At 39.6% G+C, this 22191-nt stretch overlaps 1 protein-coding gene across 3 annotated transcripts in view; it reads left to right on the plus strand.

Moving 5' to 3' along the window:
• The first annotated feature begins 10893 nt into the window (after positions 1 to 10893).
• LOC150074889 (glycosyltransferase 1 domain-containing protein 1-like) overlaps positions 10894 to 22191 on the plus strand; it is a 199693-nt gene continuing 188395 nt past the window's right edge. For all 3 annotated transcript variants that reach the window (XM_090389414.1, XM_090389415.1, XM_090389416.1), the window contains exons 1-2: positions 10894 to 11002; positions 21143 to 21279. In XM_090389414.1, coding sequence (XP_090245540.1) covers positions 10917 to 11002; positions 21143 to 21279 — 223 coding nt within the window. In that variant the 5' untranslated portion in view covers positions 10894 to 10916. The remainder of the gene's footprint in view (positions 11003 to 21142; positions 21280 to 22191) is intronic.

The raw sequence follows: 22191 nt of genomic DNA on the forward strand, positions 1-22191 counted from the left end.
GCTGATCCTACCCTATAAGGGGTTTGCAGCAGTATCCCGCACTCGATGAGTGCCAGCAGTCCCGCACCAGAATGGTACCAGCAGTGTTCCTACCCTTAAAGGATTTGCAAGTTGTCAAGGCAGTGTCCTCTAGCGGAGGAGGAGCTAACCCACGCCAGTCTGATTCAGGCCTTGGGCAGCATGATCCAATGTTGTTCTCATTTCAGCAATCTTGGCTAGCCTCAGTGCGAAGATTTCCTGCGCATACACAGTTAGTGCCCTGTATGTGTTTTCATCGAGCAGCAGCGAGGACTCTTGGTTTCGTGGATTCCTTTGAATTGCGGTAGCAAACTTGATTCTACTGTTGTCATAGGCAGGGCACTCATACATGAGATGCCCCCAGGACTCTTCTTCTCCACAATGGCACCGCGGGTCTCTTTCAATCCCCATAGCTGTGAGTTTCTGACGGAAGGGGCCGTGTCCAGTGATGATAAACGTCATGTGCAGACCAGGTGAGAACCATGGAGGGGGCTCTGGGTGAGTATGGTTTATAGTTGGGAGGAATCGCCTCGTGATGTCTCCTTTCTGTGTGGTTTCCCAGCTCTGTTGCCATATCGCTTGTAGGTGTTGGGTGATTCTCCTCTTCTCTATCTTGGGGTCATTTGCAAGATCCAGCTGGAGATTTACTATTTCAGCTGGTGTTCCTTTCCTAAGGTGGTAATATAGGCCTCGCCTGACTACTTCTAGGTAGAGTGGCTGACAACCTGTTAGAACTTGCAAGGCAGGGGTGCTAACAGTGCGGCACGCCCTACTAATTGATAGCAGCATGAACCTTTGAATTGTATCCAGCTTCTGTTTGTTTTTTGATAGTGTAGCTTGTCTATACCAGGTGGAGGCACCATAGCAGACAATTGGGACATATACTGCTTTGTATATGAGGGTCAGAGCTTTGTGCTTCAGGCCCCAGTCGGCTCTGCTCACCCTCCTGATCATGGCGGCATACTTCCGGATTTTGGTGGCTAGATATTTCAGGTGGTTATGGAAATTAAGACCTGAGTCAATGTAAATACCTAAGTATTTAACCTCTGTGTACAGTCGGATGGGGGTGAAGTTTAATTTCATCGTAGGTGGTCTTCTAATTTGTAGTCTGCCCTTTAGGAGAATGGATTTTGTTTTTTCTGCCGAGATGGTAAGGTTGTGCAAGGCTGCCCAGTTCTGGAGCTTCACAAGCGCCGCATTTGCAATAATTTCCAAGGACGACCTAGTGTCCGCACGCACCAACAGGACAAGGTCGTCCGCAAAGGCCAAGGGCTCAGCCCCCCCCAAGGTCCAAGCCCAAGAACTCGTCCAAGACGATAGACCAGAGGAACGGGCCAAGCACAGAGCCCTGCGGACATCCCCGGTGGATGAATCTGGTGACTGTCTGATATTTGTTAGTAACTCGTACTTTTCTGTTGGTTAGATAAGACTTCAAACTGTTATATAGATTTTTAGAAACATTTGAGTGCCGAAGTCTCCGAAGAACGCTGGGCCACCACAGGCGGTCGAAAGCTCCAGCAAAGTCCACCAATATAGCAAGAGAGTACTTGAAAGCTGAGTGCGTTGCTTGGGTGATTAGATTGTTGACAGCGTCTTCAGTGCTGCAGCCTTTTTTAAAGCCATATTGTTTTTCTGAGGAGAGTTGGTGTTCCTCATAGCAGGCAGAAAGTCTAAACAAGAGTAGACGCTCCAGTAGTTTGGCCATCACGGAGAGTAAGGCAATCGGGCGATATGAGGCTGGGTTCTGTGGTGACTTGTCCGAGTTTTTCAGAATTAGTTTTAAGGTTGCAGTCTTCCATGAAGCTGGGAAGGTGCCCTCTGCCAGGCACTTATTCTGTAGGCTTAGAAGTATAGCTGGGCAGGCCTCAGCGAATTTTTTGAGAACTTCTACTTCCAGCAGGTCTGCACCTGGTGTTTTTCCATCTTTCATCTTGTTAATTGCCACGTCCATCTCAAAGCTGGTGAACGAGGGCTCCACCGTTGCTGTGTGGTATTCTAAATTCTGGTTGATAATTTTTGTTGCTGTTGCGTCAAAGGTGCCTCTTCAACAGGGTAAATGGTATCAAGAATGTTATTTATAGTATCCTCCCAGGTATAGGTGGAAGTACCGTCTATTTTCAGTGTTGTATCAAGCACCTCACCACGTGGTAATTTATTAGTTACAATTTTGAAAACGATGCCCCATGGGTTCTCATTTCCGGAGATAGACACCAGAGTTTGCCACGATTGCTTTTTGTTTTTGCGAATTTCTTTAGTATATTCATTTCTGACTGTGCGGTAAGCTTCCCTGGCTGCCGTAATCTCTTGGGAGGACATCGTCGCCCTTGCCCGCTGGAACATTTTCCTAGCATGGTGGACCCTTCTTCTTAGATCGTCTAGCTGGTGGTTCCACCAAGGGACAGCATACCTGTAGGGCCTTCTGCGTGGGATGGAAAGGTCGCAGACGCTTCTGATAGTAGCGGTAATGCTTTTTACACAGTCATCCGGAGTTAGCGTGTCAAAGAGTGGAATATCTTCAGGGAGTCTCGTTGACAGTTCTGTTCGAAAGCGCTCCCAGTCAGCCTTCTTGACGTTATAACGTATCACATCTCTGGGGACTGGAGGGGTACGTTCCAGAGAGCGAACCAGGGAGAATGAAATTGCTCTGTGGTCCGACGTAGTCCAGGATTCTTGAACAGTCCATCTGGCGAGCTTGACAGCAATATCTGGAGTCGCCGCTGTAACGTCAATGTTGCTTTCCCAGAGGGGGCCGCTGTAGGTGTGGAGATGACCAGGGCGGTTTATAACTTGAAGTCCTGTTGTGAGGAAGAAATCTTCAAGTTGTGCACCATTCCTATGAGCAGACCTGTCAGGTGTGTGACTGTGCCAAAGCACAGATCGGCAGTTTGCGTCCATGGCTATTAGCAACCGCCCCCCCTGAAAGAAGTTGGAGAGCTGTCTGGACAGTTGAGATTGCTGGGGCAATATCTTCTCCAGGATGGGTATATAAGGACAACAAGAAGAGCGGGCCCAGCGGAGTTATAATTTGTGCGCAAGCACTGTTTGCAGTACAGAGTGGCGTTATCTTGGTGGTAGTGATATCTGGATTTCTGACTATTATTGAAGCCCAAGGGTTCTCTGTTGAGACAGTAAACCCCCGCTATTCGCGGTATCTGTATTCGCGATCGCTGATTTAATATAAAATGAAACCTAAAAAAATGTGAATTTTAAAGCGCCGTGAATATTATCCGCCATAAAAAAACATGGGCGTGGCTAAAATTATCTTTCCCGGTCAAAACAGAGCTCAGTGGGTGGGGGAAGAGGGGTGACAAAATCGCAAGCGTGGATGTTTTTCTCTAATCCTTGTTCAGTATGTGTTATGCGCTTGTAATGGCAGTTTTCGTCGTTTGCTTTTAATTTATATGCTTATAAATTGAATAAATTTATCAATTTATAAATCGATATGCTTACAAAAGTGAATTGTGGACAAGTTTCTTTCTAACCCGTACAAAAATATGGCTACGAATAACAAAAGAAATGTGAAAATATCAAAGAAGGGGATGACATTAGCGAATAAAATTGAGTTATTAGACAAAATTTCTAATGGTGAAAGTGTCTTGTCAGCGGCAAAACATTATAAAATCAATGAGTCAACGGTACGATCAATCAAAAAATCGGAAGAAAAAATCCACTGTAGTGTCCGTGAAAACGCGCTAATTGCTTCAAAAATTTGCTCTGTAACTCGTGATGTTAAATTAGAAAAAATGGAAAAGGCTTTAAATTTGTGGATAGAAGACCGAACTCAAAATAAAATTCCGTTAAATGATTACATTAACCCCTATTCGTGTCTGTAAATTGCGTGTGTTCTCTGGTCGATTTGTCTGTTTTGCTGGACGAAAAAACCCCAGTTTCTGAGGGGACTAACTTAGCCACGGAGTGAAAAAAGCTTACTAAAGTTGATTCGAACCCGGGCCTTTTCCATCCGGTGTGGGGAGGACGGTGACGGTACCACTGTGCTACCCACGCAGACATATAACCATATACAGAAGGACCGGCACTATTTCTAAAGGTTACAACAACAAAATCTTTACTTAAGGTACTCTTTACTGATGAGAGTAGATTCAGTCTCAGCCGCGATTCTGGACATCAGCTGATCTGGAGAGAGGTTGGCACACGGTATCACCCTGCAAACATCGCTGAAAGGGACTGTACTGAGGTAATGCTTTCCCATGTGTGTCTGTTCTGAGGTGCCATTTCCCTCGAGTTCGTGTTTATGAACTCGGGGAAAATGGACCAACATTAGTAACGCCACACCCCATCACACTGCAGCTGTTGATATGTTTTTGGCCCGTTCCACCGATCTAAATCCCTCGAACACATATAGAATGCTCTGGGGAGACGCCTAGTGGCACGTCCACAGCCACCAGAAAATATTCACCAGCTGAAGATGGTGCTGACAGAAGAATGGATGATGTTAGCATTAGCATTAGCATTAGCATTAGCATTAGTAGAGGCATTTGATGCAAGAAAGCAAGCTTATGCAGCATCAGCCAAAAAAAAAAAAAAAAACCCACTTCCACTTCACCCCTCTGTTCGTTCAAAATACCTGTCCAGCTGAGCCTTAAACTTATTTAGGCTATCAACCTCCACCACAAGGGATGGCAGTCTGTTCCACCAACCAACCACCCGCTGGCTAAAGGCAAATTTCCGCACGTCTATCCTACATCTGTCTTTCCTCAATTTGAATTTATGCCCTCTCAGGTGATTTTTCTGAGCTAGAGGAAGAATCCCATCAGCATTGAGTATGCTTAAACCATTCAAGGCTTTATACACCTCTATCAGATCACCTCGCTGGTGCCTAGTCTCCAGACACTGTAATTTGCAAAACTTAAGCCTTTCTTCGTAAGAGCATCCCTTTGTTCCATTCACTAATCTTGTTACCCTTCTCTGTACTCGTTCCAGCAGCTCTACATCCTTCTTGAAATGAGGCCTCCAGACCTGTATACAGTACTCTAGGTGTGGCCTGACCATTGCCTTATACAATGGAATAATCACCTCCTTATCCCTGCTGGAAAAATTCCTGTATATCATTGACAATACTCCATGAGCTACTCTTGCAGCCCGTCTGCACTGCTCAGAGAACTTCATATCTGCCTGCACAATCACCCCCAAGTCCCTTTCATTCTCTACCACTGTCAGTGTAGTACCACAGAGTTGATACGTTGCTCTGGGGTTGCTGTTTCCCATGTGTAGTACTTTACATTTGTCAATGTTAAACTTCATTTGCCACCTCTCAGCCCATCTGCTCAACCTTTCCAGATCCTGTTGCAGCAGCATAGTGTCAGTAGTGTCCTTGACAACCCTGCCAACCTTTGTATCATCTGCAAACTTGGACATTAAGCTTGATATACCATCATCAATATCATTTATAAATACAGAAAACAATAATGGACCCAACACTGAGCCCTGAGGGACTCCACTAATAACATTAGTCCACGATGAGCAGTGTCCATTGATTACCACTCTCTGTCTTCTCCCCCTCAACCACCCCTTTATCCATAGCAGCAATTTTCCTCCAATGTCACACTGCTCCAATTTGTGTAGCAGTCTTCCATGTGCAACAGTATCAAAAGCCTTTCTAAGATCCAAGTATATAATATCAAAGTTATTCCCTGCATCCAGTTCTTTTGTGACTGCATCATAGTATCCAATCAAGTTGGTCAGGCAAGACTTCCCCTTAACAAAACATGCTGTGTCTGAGCTATAACTGAAGTCTTGTCTAAATGATCCTGCAGTCCTTCTTTAACCAGTGCCTCCATTAATTTTCCTGGAACAGAAGTTAAGCTCACAGGTCTATAATTACTTGTGTCAGCCTTTGATCCTCCTTTGTGAATTGGGGTCAAATTTGCACATTTCCAGTCTATGGGTACCTCCCCTGAGTCCAAGGAAGCTCTCATAATTATGGCTAAGGGTTTGCTTACTTCCTTTGCTGCCTCCTTTAATATAACTGGATAGATCCCATCCACCCCGGGTGCCTTTCTTGTGTTTATCTTCAACAGTTTCTCCTCCACTTTACTCCCAGTTATTTCAAGATTCTGTAGCTTACTGCTAGAGTTGAATACACCTCTGGCATTCCCCTTGCTGAATAACTCCTCATGTGTGAATGTCGATGCAAAATATTCATTTAGTTTGTTATCTACCTGAGCAGGATCATCAACAGTTGACCCATCAATATCAAGTGGACCAATCTGATTCATCCCCTTCCTTCTAGAGTTTACATAAGTAAAGAACTCTTTGCTGTTTTTCTTTGCATCCCTTGCCAAGGATTTCTCGTAATCTGCCTTCGCCTGCCTAACCTCCTTTGTAACTTGGTTGCATATCAACTTGTATCTATCATAGGCTTCTGTGTCATGTGTTAATTTGTAAGTATCCCATGCATTTTTCTTCTCTGCCATATGCCTCATTAGTTCATCTGACATCCATTTTGGCCTAAACCTTGAACAATATTTCTTAGTTGGTATGTAAAGCCTAGTAGTTTCCAAGATAAGTTCTTTGAATGCTTCCCATTTTGAATTTGCTGTTGGTAACATCATCAGTTGATCCCACTGTATAGAATTTAAATACTGTCTCAGTCCATCGTAGTCGCCTTTACGGAAGCAATAACCCTTCCCTTTACCCCTAATGGTAGTTACCTCTTTCAGTAAATCCCACTTCAGCACACTGTGATCACTGCCACCTAGTGGTTCATTTATCTGCAGATTCTTAATGCATGAAGAATCACTGCTGATAATCAAATCAAGAGTATTACTCCCTCTAGTTGCCTCCCGAACATGCTGATGTAGAAAACAATCATCCAATAAATCCACAAAAGCCCTGCTAGTGTGTGAGTAACCAGCCCCCAAATTCCAGTCAATATCTGGGAAATTAAAATCTCCCATTATAAGACTCTCTGATTTACTGGCCCACTCTATTTCCCTGTACAGTTCCTTATTATACTCATCAGAGTCATTAGGCCTATAGCACACTCCTACTCTCAATTTTGATCTCCCAATGTTTATGTCACACCAAACTGACTCAACACTGCACTGTCCAGCGATGTCGACTGGCTTCACTTCCTTGGTTTTTATGTGTTTCTTAACTAATAGCATAACCCCTCCCCCCTTCCTATCCTGTGTATCCTTTCTGTAGACGTTGTACTCCCCAAATTGCATTTCTGCATCCCTTATATCTGTGTGACACCACGTCTCTGATATCCCAACAATATCTGCCTTTGATGTTTTGAGCAATACCTCAAATTCATCAAATTTATTTACTAAACTCCTAGCATTGGTGTACACGTAAGTATACCTGCACCTATTTCTATTCTTAGCTACCCTAACACAACCCATGTGTTTACTTGTACCGCAATGGCTCCCAGCAGGCTCTGAAATACCATGCATCTTGTTTTTCAGGCTTCTGCTCATTCTAATAGAAGCAGTGCAAGAATCTCTTTCACCTCTGCCAGTGGCTACTGTCAATCTATTGGTCTTTGTCTCCCCCCAAGCTAGCAGTTTTCCGACCCACCTAACACTGCCTCGATAGCATCAGCAAATATTCTTGCACCCTTTCTATTTAAGTGTATCCCATCCCTGTAGAAGCAATCTCTCCTGTTAACAAGAACAGTCCAGGCTGAAAAAAATTCTACCCCTTGAGCCTTGCACAGTCTTTCCAGGGCCGAATTGATCGACAAGGCTCTCATCATATACTCCCTCCTATCGTGTCTGGGGAGAATTGCAGACACTTTCAAATTCAACCCTAATTCTCGGCTTTTGTTCAACAGTGACCTGTACTTGTTAAGTAATTCTGCCGGTCTCCTACGCTTAATATCGTTAGTGCCAACGTGTACAACTATATCACCTTTTGTGCCCTTAAAAGATGATATTCGCTCTACAACGTCATCAACCTTTGCCCCTGGCAGACATACCCTGGTCCTGTTCCACCTATCTTTTTTACAAAGCATGTTCCCCGTTTCCCTGACAATAGAGTCACCAACAACTACTAGTTCCTTCGGGACCAGCGCATTCTGCCTTGGGGGTTGTCTCTGTGTCACGCGATGCCCAAGTGCAAGCTCTGACGTTGATGTGGGCAGCTGAGAGCTTGATGGGCTCCTCAATTTAATTTCTTCGAGGGCATCCACCCTGTCCTTCAAGCTCTCATATAAGCCCACAAGAACGCCGAGTTGTTGCCTGATATCGATACACTCCTTGCATCGCGCACACACAAAGACATCCCCCTTGGCAGTATCATCTCCCGTACCCGATTGCTCTGCAAACATCAAGCAAACAGTGCATTTTATAAGGCTGTGAGTCAGAGGACAACTGCCCCCCTCAGTTCTGCTCTGAGCCACAGCGCTTCCATTAGCTTGAGCCTTTTGCTTTGCTGCTCTGGTCTGAGTCATGATTCTATTAATTTATTAATTAATTATAATTAATTATGTTATGTTATTAATTATGTTAAATATAATTAATTATATTACGTTTGTAATCTAAGTCGTTATATGTATTTATTTAAACGTACAATTTAACTGCTAACGAAGTTCAACTAACGCTATCTAGTACGGCATACAACTATCGTATCACAATGGCGGGAAAATTACTGCAAGAACATATCAACAACATTGTTCTAAGTATGGACACGCAGTGCAATGCCTGCATCGACATTAGGGGTGGCCATATCTCTTACTGAGGACCACCTCTTCCCTTTGTTCCATCTTTGGCTGCGATGGATCTGTATCATGGCAGCCAGTGCTGTGTTGCCATTTTTTAATAAAGTCCCTCTGTACCGTTTTGTTTCCATTATTGTATCGGTGTAGTTTACTTCATCATTTCTGTACCTCACGATGTTCCTTTGGTATGCTTTTCCCATATTCAGGCCACTCCTATGAGAAGCCAGAGGTGAAAACTTGACTGGTGCACACCAGTGCGCCATACTGCCAGGTGCAGTGTGTTTTTCCCGGGTAGCAACTGAAAGGGTCATATTCCACCTCTGTAGCAACTGAAAGGGTCATATTCCACCTCTTCATGGTCAGAATATATATATATATATATTTTTTTTTTTTTTTTAGTGCAACATGATGATTAAAGTTTAATTGTACTTCAGAATCCTGATATAGCCCACTCCTTTGGGAAACCTTGGACAGGTTCACCACCGCGGGTGAGTATTTGTAAGGTTATTATTTGTGTATAGTTGTTAAAGTTGTTAAAAGAATGAAAAGAGAATATTATGAATCCCGGGGGAGAGCAGAATTTCTAGTTTTGCCATGACTGGGTGCGAGAACTTTGGAGAAAAGAAGCAAGGAGGAGGAGGAGCACTCTTGTTATACTGAGCGTATAACAAGAGTGCTTCATGAATGTCAGACATGCTGTGTGCAGCTGCCAGGGTGTAGGTTGTACACAGTGGTGTCCCAGATTAAGGACCCTATAACGAATGATTTTAGTAGTGGGGTAGTATACGTGATTAAGTGCTCGGATTGTGGGGAGTGTTATGTGGGTGTGTGAAACTAGGCGGCGATTTAAGGATCGTCTGGGGGAGCACATGAATGCCATAAAAACCGCAGATTATGGAAAGTCTCCTGTGGATGAACATTTTTTGAGAGAAGCAACACCAGATCTCCCCAGAGGATGCGGTCGTCGTTGACCGGGCGCATGGGTTGTGGAACCGCAAATGGCTCGAGAGCTTGCGAATCTGTTCATCAGACAATCATACTATTACCAGAGACAGGGGTATGCGTATGCATCCCCTCTTTGAGGCTGTGGTCCTCAGCACCGATGAACAGTTTTGCTTTCCGCGCGCTCCCGAGCCATTTCCGGTTCTAATATGCATGAAGGGAGTTCCACCCATGCACCGGTCGAACCACGTGCGGAAGTGCCGTGAGCCTGCTATTTAAGGATGTGTTGCATAAGTTTTAACTCACTGTTGAGAAAGAAAGCGGCTGCTTCTGAAAGCTACCGTTTTAGCGCTTTTATTCTATCATATATATTTATTTTAATCTAATTTAAGTTTTATATTTATTGTAAATAGATTGTTTGTATTATATTTTACTTTACAGTATTAAAATTTTCTTAATTCAATTTAAACGGTTGGTGTACGAGTTTATTATTGTGATAGGAGGAGTTCTTGGTTGGATTGAGAGCTAACTCCTTTTATTAGATTTGGCGCATATTTTCAGCCCGGGTTCTGTGCGGCACCTGCCGCACACCCCTTACTGATCGTTGAACGTTATATGGCGTTACTATATAAATGGTATTTCCATGATCTCTTTATTTTCTGTAATTTGAAAGTGTGCATTCATTTGCTAGGAACTAAGAAAAGTAGAAACTGAAGTCATACCTCCTTGAGAAAGTTTTGCTTTAACATACGCAAATTGTAGATGTTTCCACAGAGGGCACCAATGGAAAATAAGATTATTGTTATCATTTCAAACGAAGGAAGTTTTAGCTTGAGTGCTTATAGAACTTACTAATCGGTGATTTAGGTTAATCTTTAAAAATTGGTACATCCGGTTTAGTTATATAATATCGGTGTAAATACACCATAGTTAACCCATAGATTTGAGCTACGATTGTAGCGTAGAAGGCATCGTTTTAATTGTATCTCATAATGTGGTTGCCTTCACAACAAGATAGCTACTATTGAATTACTTCAAATAAATAACGCTTCTCTACTAGAGAAGTATTTACACCGATATTATATAGTTAATTATCAAAACCCATAAGGATTATGCCTAGTGCATTTAATTTTCCAAATCCGGTTTAGTAGAGGGAGGAGGTGTACGTCACTGCAGTGGGAGGAGCGAAAGTTGTCGATCACTGCAGTGACGTACGTTTCCTCTCTCAACTAAACCGCATATACCAACTTATAACCCAGTATTATAGCATGCTATGGATCGAATTGCGATATTTTGCCCAGGAATTTCGAAATCATTTTATTTTGCTTGTGGTAATTTTACCACATGTAATCGTATCAGGTACTAAAAAGTGTCACGAAACCTTTTTAAGTTATATCTTACGAATATTGATATTTCGTGTAAGTTGTATTGCTATAAAACAACTGAAACGGCATTCTTTGAAAAAAGTGCTTTAGGTGAAGCTTTGCGCTCTTGAGGAGTTTGTAGTGTAGTAATTACTCTGGGACACTAATCTGCTTGCCCCAAAATGTCACAGCATAGGTGGCTTCGTTTTACCCCAAAATTTTAACCAGCTTTTATATACCTTTTTGGCTGATGCTGCATAAGCTTGCTTTCTTTCATCGATGCCTCTACTAATACTAAACATATTACAATTTAATATAAATCAACAACATTGGATTTAGATGTGGATTTGCATGTGCAGTCTACAGGTATTGGCGATACATTTGCACGTGAAGTCTACAGGTAGTACTCCTGAATCTAAGGATGCTCTCGTTATGGTCAATGACTCAGCTATCTCTTTTGCAGTGTCTTAATATAATTGGATTCCATCAGCCTGAGATACCTTGTTCACTTTTATCTATAGCAATTTAGAGAAATTGCTACAGGTAAAAAATGATTTGATTATAAAATCATTTAATGCGAAATTAGTATTCAGTAGACTACTAAACAATTTTGTAATCTGGCATAGCCTGCCTAACCCCTCCTCTCCTGAGTAACTTTGGGGGTTAGGTAGACAATTTAAAATCATCCCATGTATTTTTAGGCCACCTGTTCACACACATGCTGTGCACACCCAGATATATATATATATATATGTCCTATTTAGCTTTATTGAGCCATTGATTGAAATATTTATTGAGCCATTCCAAATTTTTTTTTTTTTCATACAATTTGTAAAATTAATAGATTAAACAAGATTTTCATGCAGTATTGTTAGTTTTATGCAGTATGTGTACTTCCCATGTATTAACATTAGTAGAGACATAGATGCAAGAAAGCAAGCTTATACAGCACCAGCAAAAAAAAAAAAAAAAAAAAAAAATCACATTTCACCCATCCATTCACTCCCAAAGTTTGTCTAGTTCTTCCTTGAATTTAGCTATCAAGTTCTATGACAGATGGAAGTTTGTTAGCAATAGTATTAGCAATGGCCACATGGTGCAAGGAAGCTTATGTTTTATGCTGCACCAACCAAAATAATAATAATAAGAAAAAATAAATAATAATAATTAATAAATAAGAGAAAAGGAAATGGCTAAGCGGTTCTCTCCTCCCATAATTAATTATCCAGCTGACCTTTGAATTTCCCCAAACTGTCAGCCTCTACCACCCATGTAGGCAACTTATTCCAGTAATTTATAACTTGCTGGCTCAAATAGAACTTCCTGCAATCCAGTCTAAATATCCCTCCCACCCATAACTTGAAATTATGGCCCCCTAGTTTTAGAATCATTTATAACTGTGAAAATTTCGGCCTCATTAATTTTCTTATGCCTCTCAGAGCCTCAAACACCTCAATCAAGTCTCCTCTAAGGTGCCTAGTTTCCAAGCTCTGCAACCCACAAATTTGAAGTCTTTCCTCATATGGATGCCCTTTTGCCGATCTCACCAGGCGAGTTACTTGCAGGGCTGGGGAGTAAGGAGTAAGAGGTTTTTACAGAAGTAGGAATAAGGAGTAACAAAATATATTTGTTACTCCTTATTCCTACTTCTGTAAAAACCTGGTGGGTGCATAGTCTTTGTTTCACTTTAGACTAGGCACCCACCAGGTCATCCAATTTAAAACGCCATTTAGAGTGCTTGCATTCAGGCTTATGGACGAAAAGGAAAGCAACAAAAAGTCATCAAGTTCTAGCACAGGTTGTAAAGTAGAAGGAAAAAATATTCTAACAAAGTACTTTTTGAGACCCAAAAAATTGCTATAGCAATGACAGCTGCTAAATTCAAAGGGTGTATTATTGAATTTGTTGTAAGGAATGGGCTACCACTTAGTGTATTCTCTTCTCCAGGTTTTATTGGATTGAGTGGTGAAATGGCAGCCAAACTGAGAGTATCTTTGGAATGACATAATATTAGGAAAATAATATTAGAGGAAGCTAACAATCAAAAAAATTTGTTGAAGGAGATGCTAAAGGGAAAGTATATTCATCTGAAGATGGATGCATGCACCCGTCAACTGGTAAATTATTTTGGAATAAATGTCCAGTTTGTGAATGAAAATAAAGAAATGATAATACGTACTTTAGCACTTAAAGATACCAAAGCGCAACATACAAGTGAACAGGTTTTCAAATTGATTGAAAATGTGCTCAAAGATTTTGGAATTAAGAAGGAAAATATCTTGACAATAGTTACAGACAATGCATCGAACATGATAAAAACTGTTGAGAAACTTAATGAGGAAAAGACAGATTTTGAATCAGGAGAAAGCTGTGTGTACAGTGATTTAGATGAGTACTTATTGCAAACAATTTCATTGGTTTCACTTTCCCCAACGTCAACATACAACATATGAGGTGTGGTATGCATACTTTACAGCTCGCAATCCGTGATGGTCTGAAAGGAGCTCATGCAGCTAATCTCATAAGTAAGTTGCACCAGATTGCTGTAGCTGCTCGATCCCCCAAGATTGATGCTATTATGAAGAGGTGCTGTGAAAAGGAGCTCTAATTAATCAAGCTACTAGATGGGGCAGTGTTTATTTAATGATCAAACGTCTTTTGGAATTAAAGCCTGTATTTATTGATATGGCAAATCCTGAAATAACTTTATTTGATCATGAATGGAAAGAAGTTGAGCAGCTTGAAAGATTACTTTGCCACCCATATAATGTGACTTTAAAGTTCCAAGAGTCTTACTTAACACCTGGATCATTCTACAAAGAATGGAAAAGTCTAATCTTCAAGTTTTCCCAAAATGGTGGTCTCGTTGCTGATGGAATCAAACAGTCTATGGAATGCAGAGAAACTAATTTAATAGATATTGATATCTTATTAGCAGCAATTTATGTTGATCCAAATTACAGAATTTTGCTATCAGAGGATCAGGTAGCCAGAGGAAAAGCTGCACTACTTGATTTAAGTGAAAAAATAACAGGATTAAATCAAGAAGATTATGTGGCCTCCCCTGAGTTTGATACATCACCTTCTTCTAGTCAGAATTTGATGAATGTGATTTTGAAAAACAGCTTGATCACCAAGAAAAAATAAAAAAGAGACACATTCAAGCTAGTAATACAAATACCAACAAAGGAGAAGCTGCAGCGCTGGAAGCAACCAGTTACGAGAAGTTCCACTTTGATTTCTATCAAGCTTTAACTTTAGTGGAGAAAGTAGGTCGTACATCAAAGTTACGGGTGATAGATGCAATAAAAACATATCCACTAATAGTTCAAGATGCAGCCTTTTGCGTTACTGCCCTACCACCTACCCAAGTCAGTGTTGAAAGGCTATTTTCAGCACTCAAAATAATAAAATCTGATTTACGTGCTTCGATGAAAGAAGATTTGATTGAGTCCATACTGTTTTTGAGAACTAACTCAATCTAAAAGACAATGTTTAGTTTACTTTTAGTTTTTACTAGTTTTTTGCTCTTTTTGTATTAAATAAAATTAAAAATTAGCATATTAGTGCATTGTATGGAATAAAAATGTTTGTATCAAATGTATATTGTGTAATTTCAGATTTGCATTAAATAAAAAATATATAGCTACAGCCATTTGAATTCTGAATAGTGATTACCATATAATCATAATGTAATCAGAATTCTAAAAAGTAGCCTGATGAGTCATGCGGCAATGACAAAATATTTTTTATTGAGGAGTATAATAGGAGTAGAAAGAAAAAATATCTTACTCCGGAGTAACCCCAGAATCACCACTACTCCCTAGCCCTGGTTACTTGTTTTTGGACCCTTTCAAGAAGAACAATGTCTTTCTTTAGGTGCAGTCTCCATATCTGAACACAGTATTCCAAGTGTGGTCTAACAATAGCCTTATACAATGGGATTATGACGTCCTATTCTCTACTAGTGATTGTTCGATAGGACACCACGGGCCTTCCTTGCAGCCTGTCTACAATGCTCAGAGAACTTAAAATCTGACTGTATCGTAACACCCAAGTCCCTTTCCTCCACTACCGGCTTTAGTTCAACTCCGCCAAGTGTATAAGTTATTTTGGGGTTCCCAGGTGTAATACCTTACTTAGCTGGATTAAAGCATAGCTGCCATTTTTCTGACCATCCCCGAAGTCTATTTAGGTCATTCTGAAGAAGCTCTGCTTGGTGATCATTAACTACTCTACCAATCTTTACATCATCTGCAAATTTAGACATTACGCCCTCTGTCCCTTCATTGATGTCATTTATGAAAATCAAAAACAACAGTGGTCCTAATACTGATCCTTGGGGAATCCCACTTCTTACATCAATCCAATCTCAGGAATAACCATTTATCACAACCCTCTGCCTCCTGCCCTGAAGCCATCCAGCTATCCATCTAAGGATTTTCCCTGTAATTCCAACCTGTTCCAGGTTATAAAGTAACTACTCATGTGGGACTGAGTCAGATACTTTGCTGAAATCCAAATAAACAATGTCGAAATTATTCCCAAAGTCCAGCTCTTGAGTGACCCTGTCAAAATAACTAATCAGATTAGTTAAACATGATTTTCCCTTTACAAAACCATGCCGAATATCCTTCAGAATTCCATTTCTATCTAAATGAACCTGAATTACAACTTGGATCATTGTCTCCATGATTTTCCCTACTACTGAAGTTAGACTAACTGGCCGGTAATTTCCCACTTCACTCTTAGAACTGCCCTTATGTATTGGAGATACATTGGCACTTTTTTCCAATCCAACGGAATCACTCCCGAGTCCAGTAGTACTTGCATAATTGGCCTGAATGGTTCAATGCACTCACTTGCCGCCTCCCTTAAGATTATAGGATATATGCCATCAACCCAGGAGCCTTAGTGGCTGGTTGGCTCGAAAGTTTTTTATATTAAATAAAGGTGACATTTCAACATCATTAATTGCATTTTTTTCAACTTCACTTCCATAATTTCTTATTGACATAAAGGGTTTTTCTTCTGTAAATATCGATGCAAAGTAACTGTTGAGTTCATCTGCAACTTCAGCTGAAGTATCTAATACTATTCCATGCCCATTACATAAGGTTAAAATCTGGTTTGTTCTTCTCTTCTTTGCATTTATATGCAAAGAATTCCTTGTCCCCCTCTCTCTCTCTTTGCCAGTGATTTCTCATAATCTGCCTTTGCCAGTCTAACCTTTTCTGTGGCACTATTACAGATCAATTTGTAGCTGTTATACGCTTCTGTACTTTTTATTGCTCTGTAACTTTTCCATGCTCTCTTTTTCTGCTCAAGTAATCTGGCAACTTCATTATTCATCCAACTTGGAATCCTCCTCCTCATGGAGTATTTTTTTAATGGTATATACTCATTCAAAGCTTCTGTGATTAATGTTTTAAAAGTATACCATAGTTCAATTTATTCGCTCTCTGTGAACCATCTACCAGTTAATAGAGGCCATGTAGAACCTTAAGCCATCGTAATTTCCTTTCTTTTTCGGAAGTTATAACCCATTCCTTTGCCTTTAACTACTGCTACCTCTCTCTCTTCATCGTCCACCATTGAACTCTGTTATCACTTCCTGCTACTGGTTCCTGTACTGTCAGCCCTATTATGTCATCTGGTTCATGGGTGATGATGAGGTCTAAAGTATTGTTTTCCCTAGTACTTTCCCTGACATGTTGATACAAATAGCAATCATCTAGTTGATTAAAAAATTTTGTCCCCCATGTGGAGTTTCCCTCCTATTTGCTCCAATCAATTAGAGGTAAATTAAAATCACCCATAATAAGACATTCACTCTTACTTGCCCATTCCATTTGCACATGTAGAGGCTCTTATAATCTTCACAATCACCTGATCTGTATATTTCTCTCACTCTTATTATACCTTTGCTTCCAACTGTCTCATGCCATACAGGTTCTATATTAGCATGCAAAATGTCTGAATTCGGGAAGGCTTTTGTCACACTCAGGCTGCTTTTGATAAGAAGCATGATTCCACCACATCTTCTATCTTCCCTACCTTTCCTAAATACGATATACATACCACTGCAGGTGGTTGATTGTTCCAACAATCAACCACCTGCTGGCTAAAGGCAAATTTCCACACATCTATTCTGAAACTGTCTTACCTCAATTTCAATTCGTGCCACCTCAGGTGTGTAATCTGAGCAAAAGGAAGAAGCCCATCAGCATTGAGCTTGCTGAAACCATTCAAGGCGTTATACACCTCAATCAGATCACCTCGCAAGTGCCCAATCTCCGGATACTCCAATTTGCAGAACTTATATCTTTCTTGGTAAGAGCATCTCTTTGTTCCTCCCACCAATCTCGTTGCCCTTCTCTGTGCTCATCCTAGCAGCTCTACATCCTTCCTAAAATAAAGCCTCCATACCTAGCAGCTCTACATCCTTCCTAAAATAAAGCCTCCATAGATCTCATTTATACAGTACATAGTATACAGTACTTAAGTTGTGGACTGACCATTGCCTTATACAAAAGGATAATCACCTCCTTATCTCTGCTAGAAAAATTTCTGTATATCATTGACAAGACACTATGAGTCTGTCTGCACTGCTCAGAAAACTTCATATCTGACTGCACAATTACCCCCAAGTCTTTTTCATTCTCTACCAAACTGAGTATAGTACCACACAGCTAATACGTTACTCTGGAGTTACTGCTACATATAGGCAATACTTTACATTTATTGATGTTAAACTTCAGTTGCCACCTCTCAGCCCATCTGCTCAACTTTTTCTAGATCCTGTTGCAGTAGCGTAATGCCATTAACAACCTGCGATCTTTGTATTGTCTGAAAACTTGGACATTAACCTTGATATACCTTCATCAATATCGTTGATAAATACAGAAAACAACAATGAGCCTAACATGGACCCCTTGGGTGACACCACTAATAACATTAGTGCACGAAGAGTAGTGCCCATTGAATACCACTCTGTCTTCTCACTCAACCATCCCTTTATCCATAGCAGCAACTTGTCCTTAATGCCATACTCCCCCAACATGTACATTAGTTTTCCATGTGCAACAGTATCAAAAGCTTTCCTGAAATCCAAGTATATGTTACTTGGATTTCAGGAAACTATTTTTGATACTATTTTTTTTTTTGCATTCAGTTCGTTTGTGACCTCATTATAGTATCCAATCAAATTATTATTATTATTATCAGCTGTATGGTGCAAGAAAGCCTGCCTGAGGCCCATGCTGCATCAGCCAAAAAAAATTATTTCTGGAGTTACCCTGAGAGAGAGAGAGAGAGAGAGAGAGAGAGTAGAAGGGAATCACCAAGAAAGAGAAGAATGATATTATCCAGCTCAGGACCCTGGGTGTGCCAAGCCCATACTTAACAGATGTGAACCCCTGGGGTTAAATTGGTCAGACAAGACTTCCCCTTAACAAATCCATGCTGTCTCTGAACTATAACTTCCGTCTTGTCTAGATGATCCTGTAGTGCTTCTTTAACCAGTACCTCCATTAATTTCCCCGTAACCGAAGTTAAACTAACAGGTCTGTAATTACTTATGTCACTCTTTGATCCCCCTTTGCAAATTGGGATAACATTTGCACATCTGCAGTCCATGTGGATCTCCCCTGAGTCCAAGCAAACACTCATAATTATGGCCAAGGGTTTGCTTACTTCCTTTGCTGCCTCATTTAATATAACTGGATAGATCTCATTTAACTTCAATAATTTCTCTTCCACTTTGCTCTCAGTTATTACAAAATCATTTAGCTCCCTGCCACAGTTTGGTGAACTTCTGGCATTCCCCTCCCTGTATAACTTATAACTCCTCGTGTGTGAATGTAGATGCAAAATACTCATTTAGTTTGTCAGCTACTGAGCCGGCCCTCAACAGTTGAACCACCAATATCAAGTGGACCAATCTGATTCATTCCCTTCCTTCTAGAGTTTACATAAGTAAAGAACTCTTTGCTGTTTTTCTTTGCATCTTTTGCCAAAGATTTCTCGTAATCTGCCCTTGCCTGCCTAACCTCATTTGTGACTTGATTACACACCAACTTATATATACCATAGGTGTCTGTGTCATCTGATCATTTTTATGCATCCCATGCATTTTTATTCTGTGTTAAGAGGCCAATTAGTTCATATGATACCCATTTAGTCATCTTCGAACAGTATTCCTTAGTTGAGACAAAAAAGCCTAGCAGCTTCCAAGATTACTTCCTTGAATGCTTCTCATTTAGAATTTGCTGTTGGTAACATCATCAGTTAGTCCCACTATATAGACTTTAAAATCTGTCTCAGACCATCGTAGTCACCTTTACGAAAGCAAAAACGCTTTCCTTTACCCCTGATGTTACATCTTTAAGTAAATCCCACATCACACTGTGATCACTGCCACTTAGCAGTTCCTTTATCCGCAAAGTCTTAATGCATGAATAATCACTGCTGATAATCAGATCAAGAGTATTACTCCTGGTTGCCTCTCGAACATACTGCTGTAGAAAACAGTCATCCAATAAATCGAAAAAAGTCTTGCTAGTGTGCAAGTGACGAACCCAGCAGTCCCAGTCATTATCTGGGAAGTTAAAATCCCGCAGTATAAGACAATCTGATTTACTGGTCCCCTCTATTTCCCTGTACAGTTCATTATACTCATCAGAGTCATTAGGCCTATAACACGCTCCTACTCTCATTGTTGCTTTGCCAGTGCTTATGTCACACCAGACTGACTCAACATTGCACTGTTCACCCATGTCAACTGGATGCACTTCCCTAGATTTTGTGTTTCTTAACTAACATAACCCTTCCACCCTTCCTATCCTGTCTATCCTTCTTGTACACATAATATTCCCAAAATTCAAATTCTCCATTCATATTTGTTTGACACCATGTGTCAAACAAATATGAATGGAGAATTTGAATTTTGGATAAATACTGATTGTTTTAACATTCAGTATTTATTCTGAATGTTAAAACAATATCTGCCTTTGATTTTTTGACCAGCACCTCAAGTGTAGTCTAGACATATATGTCTAGGCTATACTTGTCTAGACATATATGTATAGTCAATTATGTGATATTACTGTTTATTATAGCAAGTGCTGTCACCCAAGTGCTGTCACCCAACAGTTAACCCTGGTTTTGCTGACTATGCAGTTATTAAAAGATTAGGAAAAGATTATTACTATTATACTTTTAAAAGATTAAAAAAAAAAAGATAATTGAATCATACTGATTGTTAAATAAACTGGAATAACATCACTGAAAGTGACACATTTCACAAGGTAATGTTAAATGAAAATATGTAAAAGTTATATTTTACAGATCTATATTATACTGTTTATAATTGCTCAAAAATATCTAACATTCTTTATAACCATATCTTACATTCTTTATAACAATATCTAACATTCTTTATAACAGTATCTTTGTCTTCTATATTATATTATTTTGCTCTTTGCATATTGACAACTTGCATTGGACCATATTGTTACATATATTCCTCACTTCTGTGAGGAATATATGTAACAATATGGTCCAATTTGAAATGCATTATAGCATATAATGCATTTCAAATAATGCATTATAGCATTATTTCAAACCCTTTTTGAAAAATGTTTGTTTTAGCCTGGAACTTATTTATTCATACTTAATTAACCTGATTATTATTTGTGCATTGTCATGCAGATAGATATTTGGTTAATTTGATTGTCATGGCCATTCATCACTGGTTGTGTGTACATTTACTATTTCTATACTTGACAATCCAGTAATGAACTTAAACTGGACAATGTTTAAGTTCATGTACCTATAGGTTACTGAAATATTTGAATTGAATTGTCTCACCTCATCCATATTCTCTTTGGTAGTATGTTTTTCAGCTGAAATGGTTGCTATTGACATAAATATTACAAGGAAAAATGTCATCTGTATACAGCTAACAAGCAGTTTTTTTTTTATATTTCTTGATTTTCTGTTTGTGTCATCTTTATAATAAAAAAAACAATGTTTTTTTTATCATTTTGATAAAATGTGTGTGTCATTTATAATTTTTGAGTCAAGTGTATAGTTCATTATTCTATTTAAAATAATACAAGTTTACTTTATGTAGGCAACATCTAGAAGAAAATGGAAAAATATGTCAGCTTCATGATCCTCTAAGTATTTATTCGGATCTTGCATCTATATGGAGGACAGCTGATGTAGTGCTTGCTATCCATGCTTGGCACTGTGCTCATGTATTGAAAGGTTGTATATTGTTTGAATGTTAACTTTTTTTTTTTTTTTGGATTACATTTTTATTTTGTCTTCTTACTTTGTTTTTTATGTTTTGAAAGACAGTACGTTATGCTTTTGATATTGTTTGTTTAATGAGTGGTTGTAAGGGCACCAGCTTCGAATCCTACACTTGAAATTTCAGATAAGTGATATCCAGATCACAAAGAAACAAATGTTGCAAGGGAAAAACAATTCAAACGTGAAAATGATTCTAAAGCCATTCAGATGTTCTGTGGATATCCATATCTTAGGAGATATATATTAACATTTCTAGACTCCTACTCTGAATACTTATGGTGTAAGTCTACTCACACTGTGCTTGTTATTCTTGACATGTATTTCCAATCTGTAATGACAAACTGGCAGGCACACATTCTTTTTTGTAAACAACAGTTTTCATATCAGAGAAAAACTGATAACAGTATTTTTTAATCTAATTATGAACATTAGTGCAGTAAAAATTCAAATCATTTGTTGACAATGTAGTGTTAGATGTCAATTTTATATTGAAGTACTAGTGCCTGTTCTGTCTCTAGGGACTTATATTAAAATTAATTGTGGAGTTAAAGGTAACAAGTCTTGGACTCCACCCTCCTGTTTGTACCATATAATGTGAGCACTTAAGGAAATATAAAAGTGGGATAAGGACATGGTGTCTAGTATAAGTCAACACATCTTATATAGAAGTATTATTGCTGATTGAACTATATTCTATGATCACAAACACAAAAATTTATTAGAACCTATAGTATTTTAGTACTAAATATGGGTTGAAGGTTGAGAAGATAAAAGATATTTCTTCTTGATATTTGACTTGAAATTTCAGTACATCATGATGTCAATAAGCAAATAATGGTCTACTAAAAGCAAACAATAGGAACA

The sequence above is a fragment of the Mastigoproctus giganteus genome, unplaced genomic scaffold (assembly GCF_048544385.1).
Source record: "Mastigoproctus giganteus isolate SK-2022 unplaced genomic scaffold, ASM4854438v1 scaffold_16, whole genome shotgun sequence".
Lineage (NCBI taxonomy): Eukaryota > Metazoa > Arthropoda > Arachnida > Uropygi > Thelyphonidae > Mastigoproctus > Mastigoproctus giganteus.